This window comes from Macaca mulatta, chromosome 4, assembly GCF_049350105.2.
Source record: "Macaca mulatta isolate MMU2019108-1 chromosome 4, T2T-MMU8v2.0, whole genome shotgun sequence".
Taxonomy (NCBI): Eukaryota; Metazoa; Chordata; class Mammalia; order Primates; family Cercopithecidae; genus Macaca; species Macaca mulatta.
Window position 1 is genome coordinate 120,582,003 of NC_133409.1, and position 17,962 is coordinate 120,599,964.

General features: G+C 32.8%; 1 protein-coding gene across 2 annotated transcripts in view; it reads left to right on the forward strand.

The window, feature by feature from the left end:
- Positions 1–17,962, forward strand: part of EYS (EGF-like photoreceptor maintenance factor) — a 1,786,799-nt gene that overhangs the window by 597,313 nt on the left and 1,171,524 nt on the right. For both annotated transcript variants that reach the window (XM_078001263.1, XM_078001264.1), the window contains exon 16: positions 13,066–13,211. In XM_078001263.1, the coding sequence (XP_077857389.1) occupies positions 13,066–13,211 (146 nt within the window). The remainder of the gene's footprint in view (positions 1–13,065; positions 13,212–17,962) is intronic.

Here is a 17,962-nt window from a genome sequence, read left to right on the forward strand (position 1 = left end):
AATGTCTGTTTTATCAGAGACTATGATTGCAACACCTGATTTTTGTTTTCTTTCCATTTGTTGGTAAATATTCAACCATCCCTTTATTTTGAGCTTATATGTATCTTTGCATATGAGATGCATCTCCTGAATACAGCAGCACACTGATGGTTCTTGACTCTTTATACAATTTGCCTGTCTGTGCTTTTCAATTGGGACATTTAGCCCATTTACATATAAGGTTAATTTTGTTATGTGTGATTTTGATCCTGTTATTATGATGTTAGCTGGTTATTTTGCCCATTAGTTAAGCAGTTTCTTCATAGTGTCGATGGTCTTTACATTTTGGGTTGTTTTTGCAGAGGCTGGTACCCTTTTTTCCTTTCCATATTTAGTGCTTCCTTCAGGAGCTCTTGTAAGGCAGGCCTGGTGGTGACAGAATCCCCCAGCATTTTCTTGACTGTAATGGATTTTATTTCTCCTTCACTTATGAACCTTAGTTTGGCTGGATATGAAATTTTGGGTTGAAAATTCTTTTCTTTAAGAATGTTAAATATTGGCCCCCACTCTCTTCTGGCTTGTAGGTTTTCTGCAGAGAGATCCACTGTTAGTCTGATGGGCTTCCCTTTGTAGATAACCTGACCTTTCCCTCTGGCTGCCCTTAAGATTTTTTCTTTCACTTCAGCCTTGGAGAACCTGATGATTATTTGTCTTGGGGTTGCTTTTCTCGAGGAGTATCTTTGTGGTGTTCTCTGTATTTCCTGAATTTGAATGTTGGCCTGTCTTGCTAGGTGGGGAAGTTCTCCTGGATAATATCCTGAAGCATGTTTTCCAATTTAGTTCAATTCTCCCTGTCACTTTCAGGTACACCAATCAAACATAGGTTTAGTCCTTTCACATAATCCCATATTTCTTGTAGGCTTTGTTTGTTCCTTTTCATTCTTTATTCTACAATCTTGTCTTCTTACTTTATTTCATTAAGTTGATTTTCAGTCTCTGATATCCTTTCTTCCACTTGATCTATTCAGCTATTGATACTTGTGTATGCTTCACAAAGTTCTCGTGCTGTGTTTTGCAGCTTCATCAGGTCATTTATGTTCTTCTCTAAACTGGTTATTCCTCTAACATTTTATCAAGGTTCTTAGCTTCCTTGCATTGGGTTAGAACACGCTTTTTTAGCTCGGAGGAGTTTGTTATTACCCACCTTCTAAAGCCTACTTCTGTCAATTCGTCAAACTCATTCTCCATCCAGTTTTGTTCCGTTACTGGTGAGGAATTGTCATCCTTTGGAGGAGAAGAGGCATTTTGGTTTTTAAAATTTTCAGCCTTTTTGTGCTGGTTTTTCCACATCTTTGTGGATTTATTTACCTTTGGTCTTTGCTGTTGGTGACCTTTTGAGAGAGTTTCTGCATGGCCATCTTTTCTGTTGATGTTGATGCTATTGCTTTCTGTCTGTTAGATTTCCTTGTAACAGTCAGGACCCTCTTCTGCAGGTCTGCTGGAGTTTGCTGGAGGTCCACTCCAGACCTTGTTTGCCTGGGTATCACCAGTGGAGGCTGCAGAAAAGCAAATATTGCTTTCTGCCCGTTCCTCTGGAACTTCATCCCAGAGGAGTACCCGCAAGATGCCAACCAGAGCTCTCCTGTATAAGGTGTCTGTCAACCCCTGTTGGGCCCTGGACCTACTTGAGGCAGTCTGTTCTTTAGGAGAGCTTGAGCACTGTGCTGGGTGATGCGCTGCTCTTTTCAGAGCTGGCAAGCAGGAACGTTTAAGTCTGCTAAAGCTGCTCCAGCAACCGTCCCTTCCCTCAGGTGCTCTGTCCCAGGGATATGGGACTTTTATTCATAAGCCCCTGACTGGGGCTACTGCCTTTCTTTCAGAGATGCCCTGCCCAGAGAAGAGTTTTCTAGAGAGGCAGTCTGGCTACAGTGGCTTTGAAGTGCTATGGTGGGCTCCCCTCAGTCCAAACTTCCTGATGGGCTTTGTTCACACTGTGAGGGGAAAACTCCCTACTCAAGCCTCAGTAATGGCCCCTCCCCCAACTAAGCTCCAGCATCCCAGGTGGACTTCAGACTGCTGTGGTGGCAGTGCAAATTTCAAGCCAGTGGATCTTAGGTTGCTGGGCTCTGTAGGGGTGGGATCTGCTGAGGAAGACCACTTGACTCCCTGACTTCAGTCCCCTTTCCGTGGGAATGAAGGGCTCTGTCTTGCTGGCATTTCAGGTGCCACTGGGATACGGAAAAAAGAAAAAAAGAAAAAAAAAAACTCCTGCAGTTAGCTTGGTGTCTGCCCAAATGGCCACCCAGTTTTTTCCTTGAAACCCAGGGTCCTTGTGGTGTAGGCACCTGAGGGAACCTCCTGGTCTGTGGGTTTCAGTGACCGTGAGAAAAGCAAAGTGTTTGCACCAGATAGCACTGCCCCTCACAGCAAGGTCCCTCCAGGCTTCCCTTGGTTAGGGGAGGGAGGCCCCTGACCCCTTGCACTTCCCAGGTGAGACAATACCCCACCCTGCTTCTGCTTGCCTTCTGTGGTCTGCACCCACTATCTAACCAGTCCCAAGGAGATGAACTGGGTACCTCAATTGGAAATGCAGAAATCATCTGCCTTCTGCATTCGTCTCTCTGGGAGACGCAGACCTGAGCAATTCCTATTCCGCCATCTTGCTGAGTCAGCATCTGCTCTTTAATGTTTTTTCTTCTTATTGCTTTGTAAGAATCCTTATATATGATTTTTTAAATGTCTTTCTTAGTTGTATTTATTGAATATAAGTTCTTATTGAAAGAGACACTTCACCTTTATAAGTTATATGTACTAAAACTTAATTTTAATGTATTTGAATTAATCTATTACTTAGTATATGGTTTGCAAGTTTCATCTTATTTAACTTTTCTTTACACTAGGATGAAAGGATTTTTTCCCTATATTTCCTTTTAAAATAATTAAAATGTTCTTTATATGTAGATGCATCAGGCATATTGTATGTATGAGTATGGATATAAAGTATTCTTATCTCATTCTTTACACACTTAAAAAACAAACATAGATTCTTAAGTTTATTTTTTTATATAAATAAGTTCATCATTTACTCACTGATCTGTAGTGCCTTCTTGGTTGCAGATCATGTTTCCACATATGGATATGTCTATTTCTCTATTTCTGTCCTGTTGCTTTAGTTCAGTTACTCATCCATGTGCTAGTGTCATGAATCTTAATTACTTACCTTTGAAATATCTCAATACTAGTAGGGCTACTTAATCTTCAGGCAGCTTTAGATATTGCGGCAATTTCTTCTGTTAGAATCAACTTGTATTCTTTTTTTTTTTTTATTAGTATTATACTTTAAGTTCTAGGGTACATGTGCATAACGTGCAGGTTTGTTACACATGTATACTTGTGCCATGTTGGTGTGCTGCACCCATCAACTCGTCAGCACCCATCAACTCGTCATTAACATCAGGTATAAGTCCCAGTGCAATCCCCGGTGTGTGATGTTCCCCTTCCCGAGTCCAAGTAATCTCATTGTTCAGTTCCTACCTATGAGTGAGAACATGCAGTGTTTGGTTTTTCTTGGGATGATTTGCTGAGAATGATGTTTTCCAGCGGCATCCATGTCCCTACAAAGGACATGAACTCATCCTTTTCTATGGCTGCATAGTACTCCATGGTGTATATGTGCCACATTTTCTTAATCCAGTCTGTCACTGATGGACATTTGGGTTGATTCCAAGTCTTTGGTATTGTGAATAGTGCTGCAATGAACATACGTGTGCATGTGTCTTTATAGCAGCATGATTTATAATCCTTTGGGTATATACCCAGTAATGGGATGGCTGGGTCATATGGTACTTCTAGTTCTAGATCCTTAAGTAATCGTCATACTGTTTTCCATAATGGTTGAACCAGTTTACAATCCCACCAACAGTGTAAAAGTGTTCCTATTTCTCCACATCCTCTCCAGCACCTGTTGTTTCCTGACTTTTGAATGATTGCCATTCTAACTGGTGTGAGATGGTATCTCATTGTGGTTTTGATTTGAATTTCTCTGACGGCCAGAGATGACGAGCATTTTTTCATGTGTCTGTTGGCTGTATGAATGTCTTCTTTTGAGAAATATCTGTTCATATCCCTTGCCCACTTTTTGATGGGGTTGTTTTTTTCTTGTAAATTTGTTTGAGTTATTTGTAGGTTCTGGATATTAACCCTTTGTCAGATGAGTAGATTGCAAAAATTTTCTCCCATTCTGTAGGTTACTTGTTCACTCTGATGGTAGTTTCTTTTACTGTGCAGAAGCTCTTTAGTTTAATTAGATCCGATTTGTCAATTTTGGCTTTTGTTGCCATTGCTTTTGGTGTTTTAGACATGAAGTCCTTGCCCATGCCTATGTCCTGAATGGTATTACCTAGGTTTTCCTCTAGGGTTTTTATGGTATTAGGTCTAACATTTAAGTCTCTAATCCATCTTGAATTAATTTTCCTATAAGGAGTAAGGAAAGGATCTACTTTCAGCTTTCTACTTATGACTAGCCAATTTTCCAAGTACCATTTATTAAATGGGGAATCTTTTCCCTATTTCTTGTTTTTCTCAGGTTTGTCAAAGATCAGATGGCTATAGATGTCTGATATTATTTCTGAGGATTCTGTTCTGTTACATTAGTCTATATCTTTGTTTTGGTACCAGTACCATGCTGTTTTGGTTATACGTTCAAACAAGCAATTTTGATTGGAATTTCATTGAATGTGTAGGGCAATTTAAGAAAAATTGTTTTCTATTTATTTAGGTCTTTTGAAATATCTTTAAAAAGGCATTCTGACAAATTCAAGTGGAGCTGCACTAATTAGAATACAAAATAACTAATTTTCTCTGCCATAGTTGGACTCAGGTACCAGGAGCTCTGTTTATCTATCTTCATAGAGATCCAAACTTTAGAATTGGTGAAATTTGCATCAGATCCTGTTTAAGTTTCCAACAATATTCTATCATTCCTCTCATTTTCTGTGCCCTATCTAGCTTTCTCATTGTCCAATCTGGTGAGATAAGTAGAGATGTTTGGAAACACCACCCCTACAACTTTCATTCCTTTCAAGGGGACAGCAATCACTACAAGTACCATAGGAATACAAAATTGCCATCAGTTTAAAATCTCCATGGGTCTATAGGGGCAGGACAAGATCTTCCAATTGGATTTTTCTCCATAATAGCTCTTACTGTAATGTAGAAATTGTGTTGTTACTAAATATATCAACTACACTGTATATTCAAGAACTATGGGTAAAAAACAAAATCAAAGAGAAGATGTGTTTATGGCCTCATCTGAACTGACCTCAATAATTTGTTTCTACTAGTGGATTAGTAGCATTGTAAAGTTAAGTATACTTTCAGAACCAGTATTCAGCAACTCTTAAAAGGTCTGAATATCTTTCTTTCACCAGAGAACAGTCCTACTGGTAAATAGCCTCAGATACCTCTGAGGAAGACTTCAAAAAGATACATAAAATACCTATTACTCTATTAAAGATTCCTCTTAAGAGAGTAAACCCTGATTTTCAGTTGAGTAACTGAGTCTGTGACATAGCTTAGGTCTTGGAATTGTGAAAGAGGCAGAGAATCCCTACAAAGCCAAATTGAATTATGTCTCTGTCCTCCAAAACTAGACATTTCATTGTATATACATGAGGCAGCACCATAACTAGACTGTTTATATATTTCATTTCTAAAACCCCATCATCAATTAGCCTCTGCCATAGATATCTGTGAATCAGTCCACTGATGTCCACTCTGTTTCTCTGATTTATATGCTTATTTGCTCATTTTGCATTTGATTGTCAAGCATATCCAATAGTCTATGCATTGTTAGATCTATTTTAATTAATATCATGAAACCCAATTCCATGGCAACATTCAGCACTGTCAGCAAGGATATATGAACAAGGTGATTCCTTTCCAATATCTTGACATTGGTAAACATTAGAAAACAAAACAAATACAATGCAACATAATCATAAGCATCTATACATTACTTACTGTGAATAAATTATAGAAAAGTATATCACTTAAATATTTATTAAAATGTATGATTGAAAAAATAAGTCTCAGAATAATATGATATGTAATTCATATTTAGTGAAGTATTAAAACATATTTTAAAAAATACATAGCATCTTAAGAGTAGTAATTTTCTCCCGGTAGAGAGGAATGGAGGATAATTAATTGAATGGATGCATAGGAGTTTCATACATTTATACATGTGTGCATACATATTTATCACAGATCTCAGAGATATATATACATATATACATATATATACACATATATATATCATATATGTGACAGATCAACTATGTTTTGTGTGTTTTCCTTAAAAAATTTTCAGCAACATGAATCAATACTAAGATGAGTTAAATATGGGTGATGGGCATACAGGTGTTAAGTATTCTATTCTTAGAAAATTACCTGGTATAAATTAGTATAATAAAAGCCATTTTCAATGAATTAAAATCTTTCAAAGATTAAAAATCAATTAGCAGCTGAAAATGAGGTAGTCACATTTGATTTTCTTATCTCTTCTTAAAGAAAGTAATTTTTGTTTTTTTGAAAAACTTAATCTATTGATTAAGTACTCATTAAAAATATTTCAAGTAATCTACCAACTAATTTAAAACAAATAATTTTATAGTTAGTTCAAAGTAAATTAAACTGTTGCCACATAAACAAAAACATATTAAAAACAAGAGTTACTACATATATGCCTCATAGTTAGATTCATGTTTTTAATCTATTCTATTCTTTCTTGTGGTTATTGAAACTGTGGCCTGCAACAATTAAGACTTACCTATAGTAACATGATTTAAAGATGAGTTTGCTGAGATATAATGACACATGAATGACAGCCCCAATTAATATACAAATCCATTGCAAAAATGAACACTGGAATTTACATTTTTCTGACACTTCATAGCATATGTTATCCAATACAACTAATGTCTTTTCAAGTCATTGCTACTAGTTCACTTAGGTCACTCACAATAGTATCTATCTACTGAAAATTTACAACTAAATAGAATTTGCAAGAACAATTACAGTAACAGTGGCTAGTCCATTTAAAGAAAACATAGAAGAAAATGTTGCAAAAGCCTGGCTGATGTGATTATCATAGCCAGATAATTATCAACAAGCATATTGTGACCATTCAGTTTGTGATGTTCACAAGTTGAGTAATTCTTTGCTGTTACAAATTTAAAAGTGATTAGTTAATATGCATTTCACCAAAAGACAAAAATCTGTTTACTCTTCTGTAATTGTTTGCCTAGAAACAGTCATCAATCCTAATGATGTTTATTCTACTAGAGAATTTACTATAACATCACTCTTTCAAATCAGATTCACACCCACATGCAATTATAATAAAAACATATAAAGACATGTTGTGAGTATGATAAATAATGTAGACATATATTTATATACAACGCAATAAAGACATGTTGCAAATATAAAATAGATTATTCATGTTCTAAGTAAAAATTGTCATTAATTATAAAGAAGTGTGGTTCATGAATGCAGTTATAATATCACAAGAAAAAAGTAGAAATGCTTTAAAATGTAAAATAAATTCTTTCAAAATTAGAATTGCTTTAACATAGGCTAAAAAGTCCTTATCAGAAAGTTTCACATGTGACACTTTATAATTTCATTTTCTTCTTTAGAATGTAAGCTTTTTTTTTTAAATTAATTTATTATTATTATACTTTAAGTTGTAGGGTACATGTGCATAACGTGCAGGTTTGTTACATATGTATACTTGTGCCATGTTGGTGTGCTGCACCCATCAACTCGTCATTTACATCAGGTATAACTCCCAATGCAATCCCTCCCCCCTCCCCTCTCCCCATGATAGGCCCCGGTGTGTGATGTTCCCCTTCCTGAGTCCAAGTGATCTCATTGTTCAGTTCCCACCTATGAATGTAAGCTTTTAAAAAATATCTACTCAAACAAGTATGATTTAATCTTATTACAATTACATTTTAGAATCAAAACTCTTATTAAACATTTTGTTCTATATTTGGATTTTGTAATACTATTCAATCTATTTAATAATTACATTTTAAAATAACTTCAGAAGCATACAAATAGCACATCTACTTATTAATTCCTCTCTCATCTGGAATAAGGGCAAAAGTATACAAGAATAATGCAAATTAAATGTAATCGTGGCTAATTTGGGGGCTACAAATTTGTGTGATTATCTTGCATTTTTCCATCTTTTTTCAGTTTGACAATATCATTTTATGCAAATTATAGTTACTCTTCCTTATCTCTATTTTAATATGTTGAATTTTCTTGAGAAGTCACTGTTAAAATGTATCTTAGTGATTGAAAAAGTATCTTGAACACCTATTTGAAAAAGTTTAGGCCAATGCCAAATTAAACGTATCAATTATAATTTTAATACTTTGACAATATATTTGTTCGATTCTAGTAAAACTTTTGAAGTGAAAGCTTTTTATTTAAATGAGAAATTTTTATTTCAACAAAAATACATATTTCATGGTCTTAATTGTTCTCTCAAGATAGAAGACATTATTATATATGTATATTTTAAAAGCTATTAAAATTGAGTTTATCAAAGGAAAATATACTTTAGGGACATTTAACATAAAATGCAATACTTACCGTACATTTGACTGGATCCCTTAGGACATTAATAAAAATCAGGTTTACTTTTAATTTTTCTCTAGCCTTATTAGAGGCGGTTCACATCAAGGGACCCTCAGCAGGTAATAGTGAAAGGAAAATTATACCAAAGCTGAAGTAATTGCACACTATAGTCAGAGGCCATTAGGGGGAAAAATTTGGTAAGGATCTTTTCAGACATACCCTATACACTTTTATTTATTTATTTTTTTTAACGTTTTGAAGGGCCAATGTTAAGTGCATAGTGAAAACGTCCCATGTACTCCAGCATTGTGCTTGCCCTTCCTATTAGAGACAGGGAACAGGAAGAGAGCAGGGTGGGGCAGGTGGAGGGAGGCAAGGAGAAAGAGAAAATGCGAACATTTACATTTTTCTGGGAAAGCAGAGACAAGGATTAAAGGTAGATGCTCTGTTCTAGAGTCAAATGTTATTTTCACACAAATTTGCCCTCATATTGTTTAGCGTGGTGGAAAGTAAGAAACATAAGTTGAATATTTTCTGTAAACTGTTTCACCGGGGCTGCTGTTAATAGTGGGTCGATGATTTTTCTCTTTGATCTCTACAAAATTTTAGATGCCATTCAGAAAACTTCCAAATGGACTCTGGAATCCCAGGGCCTTTTCGCATCATTATTAACAAAGCAGGGACCCCCAACATTCCAGTTGAACAGGCATCTGTGGGTTAACAGAGTCTTGAAATTTAATAATGCTTGGAATTTATTTTATGTAAAAGTAAAGCATATTTTTGCTATGTTGAAAAGTTCAGATTTCAGGAGTAGTTTAGAAAATGAGAAAAAATAATAGTCTTGGAATGAGAGCAAAAAGGAAAGAAAGGTTATTGAAATAGAAGCGAAGCATTCTTTGAAGAAAGGATCATTATCATTCTTATTATTAAAAATAATTCTTCACATAGTTATCTGTATGCCAAAAACTTTAGAAAAATAAACTTCTGTAAGTCTTGAGATAGTACATGTATGTTTATTTACTGTGTGACATCACTTTCAAAATCAGAAGTGTAAGGTATGTATTTGAGATTCATAAAATAAGTTACACGATAAATGTTAAAGAACAAACAAAAAAGCAGAACTTTTTCAGAAGTTCATTTTAAATTAGGGTAAATATATTTGAAGGATGGCGACGGAAGCAAAAAATGCATATAACATTTAGTAAAAACTATCAAAGGGTTCAAAAGGCACAATTCAGAAGGAAATCATAATTGAAAAAACAAGAATTCTGGGTAGGTGTCAAAATCTGAATCTCTTGGTGTATCTTCAAGATAACTATACAGACAAAAAAAATTAACATTCGGCAAAACCTACATCTTCATCATGACAAAAAGACATTTCACAAAAATTGCCCATTAACTTATGGAACAAGTAAGTAACTACATTTAAGATAATGAAAATCATATTTCTTGTTATTTAAAAAAGTAATTTCAGATAAAGAAATAGACCGGATGAAAATGAACCCTGTTGTGTTAAATTATGATTGGAGTGTTTGGTATGAGCTCATGCATTCCTATGTATGTGTTTAAAACACACACAAACACAAACATGCACAAAGATACAGAAATAGACTATGTATGTATACACAAACACAGTTATATACATACAACTATATGTGTACATACATATGCCAATGTATCCATACATGTAGCTATATTTATACATATAGTGATGGACGTATCAATAATTTAATTTCTAAGTAATATCCTTCACTTAAAGAAACCAGGGCTCCTGAAAAAAATGCCTGATGCCAAATCTAGGACAGAGAATGCATTAAGGTAAACCTGGAACATCTTGTGCTAGAAAGTGGGAATGATCAAAGAATGAGGATATGTGGAAAGAAAAGAGAAGCCAGCTTGAAGAGCTTCCCTTAGCTAAATCTCTGACAAATTAAACATTAAAATAAATAGTAATTATTACATATTTTATCCATTGAGAAAATAAAAATCCATGAGTCCATATTGATACAAAATCATTGAAAAAATGAATGAATAAATGAAGATACTCTTTCTAAAAGTAGAATGTAAACTAGTAAAAGAAGCACAAAGGTGATGGGTGCTGACGAGTTGATGGGTGCAGCACACCAACATGGCACAAGTATACATATATTACAAACCTGCACGTTATGCACGTGTACCCTAGAACTTAAAGTATAATAATAATAATAATAATTTTAAAAAAAGAAAAGCACCATTTGGCAAAAAGTATGGAGAAAATTGACTCAGACAAGAATCATTAATGAAGAGCATCTCTGGTTTTTTAGTGGTCCAGATTTCCAGATTTTAGGGTACTTGGGTACTGATTGATCATGATACTACTAAAGAATCATTTGTATTAATAGAAAACAAAATTTGGGTGGCAAAAGACAAGATATGTTATGATTTTCTGATTTTCAAAATGAGAGAGAGAGAAAATTCTATAGAGTAAATGAGTAAACTACTATTTAGAAAAAATTGAGACAATCGGTGGTGATTATCATAAAACACTGAAAAAGGAAGATATCTCAAAATAATTCTCTAGTATTCAATATTTCAAAATATAAATTAGATTTTGAAACTTCTACAAATATAATAGAACTGTTAGAAGTACATGAAAGAAATACATAAATTGAAAGTCATTATTTCTTTTTATAGCAATATAACATTTTTAAATTTGCCAATATGAAAAAAAAATCATTTCTTGAGATACTTTTCACTACTATTTTTGAGAATTCTATGTCCAATTCCTATCTATTCTGTGATTCCTTGGAATCATCATTAATTCAGTGAGAACACAAAGTAGCAGTCAAAGACAGTATTATTAACAAATCTATTGATTTTAGTAAGGCATTTGGTAGGTTCATTACATTACCTCTCACTAGATGGGGAGATATTCGCAAAATAAATAAGATGGAGAAAAGCAGTTTGACTATTTGAACAAAAATTCAAGAAGTTAGTAATTGGATTAGTGTTACTCTAAAAAGGTGATTATAGTAATTTCCCTAGTCACATGAAGAACTCTTGGGAAATACTCTATTCTTTCACCCAGTATCCCATTGCACATGACATTTTAATGCCTTCTGTCCAACTGGTACAAAGATTCCTTACTCTTTCTTTTTCTATTAATTTTATTTTTAATTTACACATAATTATAACATTTATGTGTTGTGCTATTTTGATACATTAATACATTGTATCATTATACTACATAATATATTGTATTACAGCAGATTTGTTCATTCATTTGTAATGAACAAATCAGGATAATTAGCATAGAGATCACCTCAAACATTCATGATTTCTTTGTGGTGAAAACATTCAAAATTTTCTACTCTAGCTATTTTGAATATACAATACCTTACTGTTTACTACAGTCACTATACTATGCGATAGGACACCAAATTTATTCTTCCTTTCTAAGGGTAACTTTGAACCCATCAATCAACCTTTCCTATCCCCTCTTCCCTGCTGTCTGGCTTATTTTACTTAAGAGATGAATGAATAAAAAATGTGTAGTATACGTAAACAATGAACTACTCTTCAGCCATATAAAGGAATGAATTCCTGTTTTTTGTAACAACATACATGAACCCGGAGGACATTATTGTAAATGAAATATATCTGGCACAGAAAGACAAATACTGCATGTTTTCACTCATATACAGAATTTTAAAACCCTGATCCCACTCCTTTATTAATACTGAGTAAGACCTTTTCTGTCACCTCTTCTCTAGCAGTTAGCCGTGCTTTCATGAGACCTGTCTCAATTGATATGTATCTACTGTAATGTTTTCACATCTGTATTCCTGTTCTGTTCCTGAGACTTTCAAAAGCAGGCTCAAGTTTAATTTACACTTGAATATGGGTACATGACTAATGCCTAATGCCTGGTGCTCAATTAATTAATGTCGGTTGAAGAAGTACAAGAAGGAGCCTGGAGGATGTTAGACTTCTGTGGTTATAAAATGATGAAAGAAGTTAATTAGGAAGAGTTTCCTCAAAAAATCTAAATAAAAATCTAGCTCAAAAACATTTTATGGAAAGTTTCTAGAGCTTCTTTATCTAGACTTCTAAAAGGAAAAAGTATGAAGAGATATTTTTGCTAAGTATACAGTTTTGATCAGTTTAATATATCCTTTGGAAATTATTTCTATATTTTGATACTAGTATTCATCAGGTTACAGTAATTATTTACCCAACACATTGTTTTTCAAAATTTCACACATCAAGAACATTTGAGCAGAACAAAATTTTGCAAGGGGAATTGCTATATTTTTTCAAAGAAAACATGAAATATATATATTATTTATTTCAATTAAGTCAAATGTCTTACATTTAAAATACAAATATGAATCATATATAATAAATGATTATCATTATTACATGGATATTTATAATTTTTCCACTTTTTTCCAGATTTTTTTGTAATTGTGAACCTGGGTACCATAGGCCCTTCTGTGAACTTGAAGTAAATAAATGTAAAATCTCACCTTGTCTAGATGAAGAAAATTGTGTCTACAGGACTGATCGATACAACTGCCTCTGTGCCCCTGGTTATACAGGTAAATCCATATCTGCCCCTGTGTAACAACATATTGCTGTCTGCAAGCAAAAGGAAACCTCATATTTATACTCCAAAACCTGAAATAACCTGCCAGATGCAAACAGGGTAAAAATGTCAAGAGATACTTTGTCTCTTATAAAAGAAATTAATAAGAAGTAAAATTATGTGTTTTATTTTCAATTTATTAATTCCTAAGATTAGATTTTAAGTTATCTTACATTTTTATCTTTTACAGTAAATTTAATTTAGTATGTTTGTGTGGCTATAATATAGGAAAAAGTATTTCTGTATGGATAATCTGAGAGAAATAACATTATTATATCTGTTACACAACTGTCATTTCTAAAATACATTTAGCATTAAAAACATTTATATAAAAAAGACAGCCATTGTAAATTCAAAGGTAAAGCAAAAGAAGAGTGGAATTAGCCGTCAACATCAATTATTTCACGATATAAATTTTATCCAGACATAAAGGCAAAAGTCATCAAGGAGCTCATAGAAGGTAGAGGCATTAGCCCTCTAAATTTCTGGTGAGAAATTGCATTTACAAAATACAAAAAGCTATATTGTTTTAATTTTGGCATACTAGTATTAATGATGTGGGACTAACAATAATACAGTTTTTGTGTTATTTTGTTTCATATTTATTTTCTTCACACGATTCCCACAGATACTATGATAATGTATTTAAATCTCAAATCTCAGTTTATTAACATCTGATTTGTGCAGCATTAAAATCATATGGATTTCTATCCTAAGGGATGAGTAGTTAAATACATCTAATATTAGGTTCTCTGCCAGTGGGAATAAAATAATACTAGACAAATGGAAATTATATTGGCAAGCAAAAATGGTAAGGAACTAGAAGTATTTCCAGAGAATAAGTTATCAAAAGGTGAGAGAAAGTTACATGACCTTAAAAAGAACTATGCAGGTGTCTTTTCTGAGAAATCTTGATGCCTTCAGAGGTTATCTTGGTTACAAATCTTATCTACACAAAAACTATCAGATTAAGTTAATACTTCCTAAAAAATATCATTTTCTGCAAAGTTCATTACATATAATAAATAAGACACATTAAATTTCAGCTATAAAACAATGTGCTTTCACATTGCCTATTATCTCCAAAATTATTGAGCTATCACTGTAGAACCATATATATCCACTTAGCAGTACCATTCACCTTGCTGTTGTTACTGCTGCTAGAAGTGCTAAAATAAAAAAATAACACACTGAGCTCAACATGACTAAGAAACACATTTTGTAAAATTATTTGTTATAACACCTTGCTCTGATATTTTAAATATATCTTAACATTTGAAAGATTAACATGTTCTTTATTTTTCTTGTAATAACCTCTCTAATTTCATTTCAAGATATGGTACTTAGCATTGTTTTAAAATGATATTATCTAAGATGTTACCGTGGCACATGATTTAAGATGTTTTAATATATGTTTGCATATTGGTACAGCTACAAGTAAAAGAAAACTCAATTAATTATTGTCCTTAATAGATAGGGTTCATTTTTTCTTACATAATAAGAATTCTGTAGGTAGACAGCTACTGGTTGTTGGTCCAGCGACTTGATAGTACCAGAATGGGGTAATGGTTTTCTTAGTTTACAATTCATGATTATAGGCTCACGTATTCAGAATTGCTGCTGCAATGACTTAAGTCATTATTTCTACACTTGAGTCAAAGGAAAAGAGTGGTGCTAACTGCATTGAGTCTTTATATAAGGAGAACCTTTTTTGAATAACAATTAAAACCTGCTAATATGTCATTGAGCAAAACTGACTCACATGTTCATTTTTAGGTTCAGTGGAAGGTAAGAAATTAAAAGTGTACCACTTTCAGAATTTACAGTTGAATATAGAAAAAATATTATGAAATATGTGTTACAGTTTGGTTTCAAACCAAGAAAGATATATGACTGGACATTCAAAAATAAGTTTTCCCCCTCAAGAAAGTTACATGTATTTGTTTTTCTGTACATGCTCTTTTGACATTCAAATTGACCTTCTCTGTCATGCATGGACAGATAAAGCTTTTCCTTATTCTCAGACACTTAATAGCATTTATTTTTCTTAGCCTTCTCTGGAAATCTTTTTTTTTTTTTTTCCCAAGGCTCCTAAAGCATTACTGTTTTGTGAGATGTTTAAATCTATTCATTGTTAGGTTGTTCCATTTCAAGAGAGTCATGACACTGCAAGGTTTCACTTGAAGAATCTTAAACTTTGAAACACAAGGATGTTACACTTTTGTATATTTTTCAAGATCATACATCTGGTAGTGACAGAGCCAGAATCAAAATATACATCCCTCTCTATTCCAGTTTTATTTCTACTCTAGCTTTGTTCCATCAGAAAAAAAACACAATTTGAATAAAATGGTATTAGTGATATAGAAGAAAGATAAAATAATGTTAAATACAATATTAAATAGGTTAAAATTTGGTAACCAAATATATTATTCAGAAAAAATTAGCTTTGCCTACACCTATGAATATACTTAACCAAGTTATTAAGGATATAAATTTTTCAAGACTCTGACCAGGAAAGTTTATGATTCTTAATTATCTAAATCAGAGCATTCTTTAAAGAACACATTAAATGATATGTACACAAGCTATCAATGATTAACTCAATACTTCTTTATTTTATTCTTTGTATTCTATTAGCTGTTGAGATTTTGTGATGATCAAGGCTGACATGGTTCTTATTCTTATGGAGACTTGTGGTATCTAGAATTGGGAAAAGATAATAAACATTTACAAAGTTGACTATTTAAAGCCATTCTATAATTAATTTATCTAGAGTATTCTTAATTAAACACTATCACAAATATAGTCCAAATTTACACATGTAGTGAGTTGACTGAATTTAATGAACAGGAAGTACACAAGTGATGGCATATAATCAAAGGCTTATGTTTTCTTTTGCAAAATATATAAATCAGTTTATCAGTAGATTTGCAGTATTGTCTAACTGTCTTTCCTAAAGAATATTGGCTTATGAATTTGAGTTTTAATTATTAGTGATTTAAATTTAGGAAAGATGAATATAAACAATAAATTTACATTGCTTTCTAAAATAGTCATTCACTCATTTAGCAAGAAGTTGCCTCTTAACTAGACACAGTTATATATTATTAATCTGTAGATAAAAGTTTACGAACTTGTGCTTAAGGACTTTAAATATGATTACATGTAGTCATGTCTACATCTGTGTTTATATCTATAATAATATTTATATATCTGCGAGAAAAGTATAAATATTTTTAAAATGCCTAAGTCCTATCTTAGAAATAATAACTTTGATAATAATGTCATGTAGAAAACATATACAATTCAATAGTTCAGAATAATAAAATATAATTATGTTTGCTTCTAAGTGATGCATGTTTTTTCTTGGATATGTTTCGTATACACATGCAAACATATGACTATATTCAGTTATAATATTTTCTGCTTGAGATAAATAAGCTTTTTTCTGAATATATTTTTTGCCAAATGTCCAATCTACATAAGAAGTAAAACAATCTGCTTTGAGTATATGGATAAAGAAGCATAGTTTGGTAAAATATGGACAATTGACCAATTGTACATTTTTGGTTACTGTAAAGATATTATTATCATATTGTTTCTGCTGCCTAAAATATTCCATTTATCCTATTGCAAGTACTGACCCTCATACCATAACTCAGATGCAACTTTCTATAGGAATCTTTTCTTAGACTCTTGGCTTCTGTTATTTTCTTCTATATCACCCATTTTATCCACCGAACTTATTATAGTTTTGTGAAATTCTGATTTAGTTATCAGTTCATCTGAGGAGACTCCCCAACTCTACTTGCTCACCATTTTATCTCTTCTCTCCATCAAAGTTTAGTCTACTCTGGTACAATTTGTCACCTGAGTTCCTAGTTTAACAAGATGTATTAAAATAGAATAAAAAGATAATTAAGTGAATGGGAAATAAAAGATGTAAAAACAATTTCTAATTTCTAATTACATATTATGCATCTGTAATAATTTAAACACAAAGGGTTTAGTGTTTATTTTTTGTTTGATTGATAACTATAAGTCTATAGACATAAACATTTTGGGAAATATTTGGTATTTGATTATATTTAGCTTTAGATTAATAGTAATAACTTCTCTTTGTCAAGGACAGCAACATTATTAACATAGCATTTACCATTTCCTTTTTCTGTTAGTGTAGGCAGGAGCTACATTAAACAGGCAACTGAATTGTGCTCAACCACTTTTCCCTTATGTGACAAGATTTAAAATTCACTTTCACAACTCAAATGTGCAAAAATATGTTATTTCTGTCATAATGAATTCCATATAATGTATGGGTCTAATTTCATCTAACAGAAGAAAATGTCAATGTGCCAAGTCAACGTGTGACTTTTTCAAGACAAAATTCAGTTATATCAGTTTTGAAGTTGAATATCTTTTTTATTCCGAGATCCGTCACTCTTTTGCTCTGTTTAATCTGGACGCAATGGAGAAAGACATTATCCCTGGTATTTGGGTACTGTGTACTGGTATAGACTCTTGACTTCCATGGTCTCTTCCATGGGCTTTGCTCACTATGTCCAAGCTGTCTCATCCTCATTTCAAATCCAAAACCTCATTATAAAATTGCCTTTATCACTTAGAACTCTCAAATCCATTTCTCTTTTATCAAAAGCTGGATCTTACACATTGAAATTGCACTTTGAAAAATGATGTTTA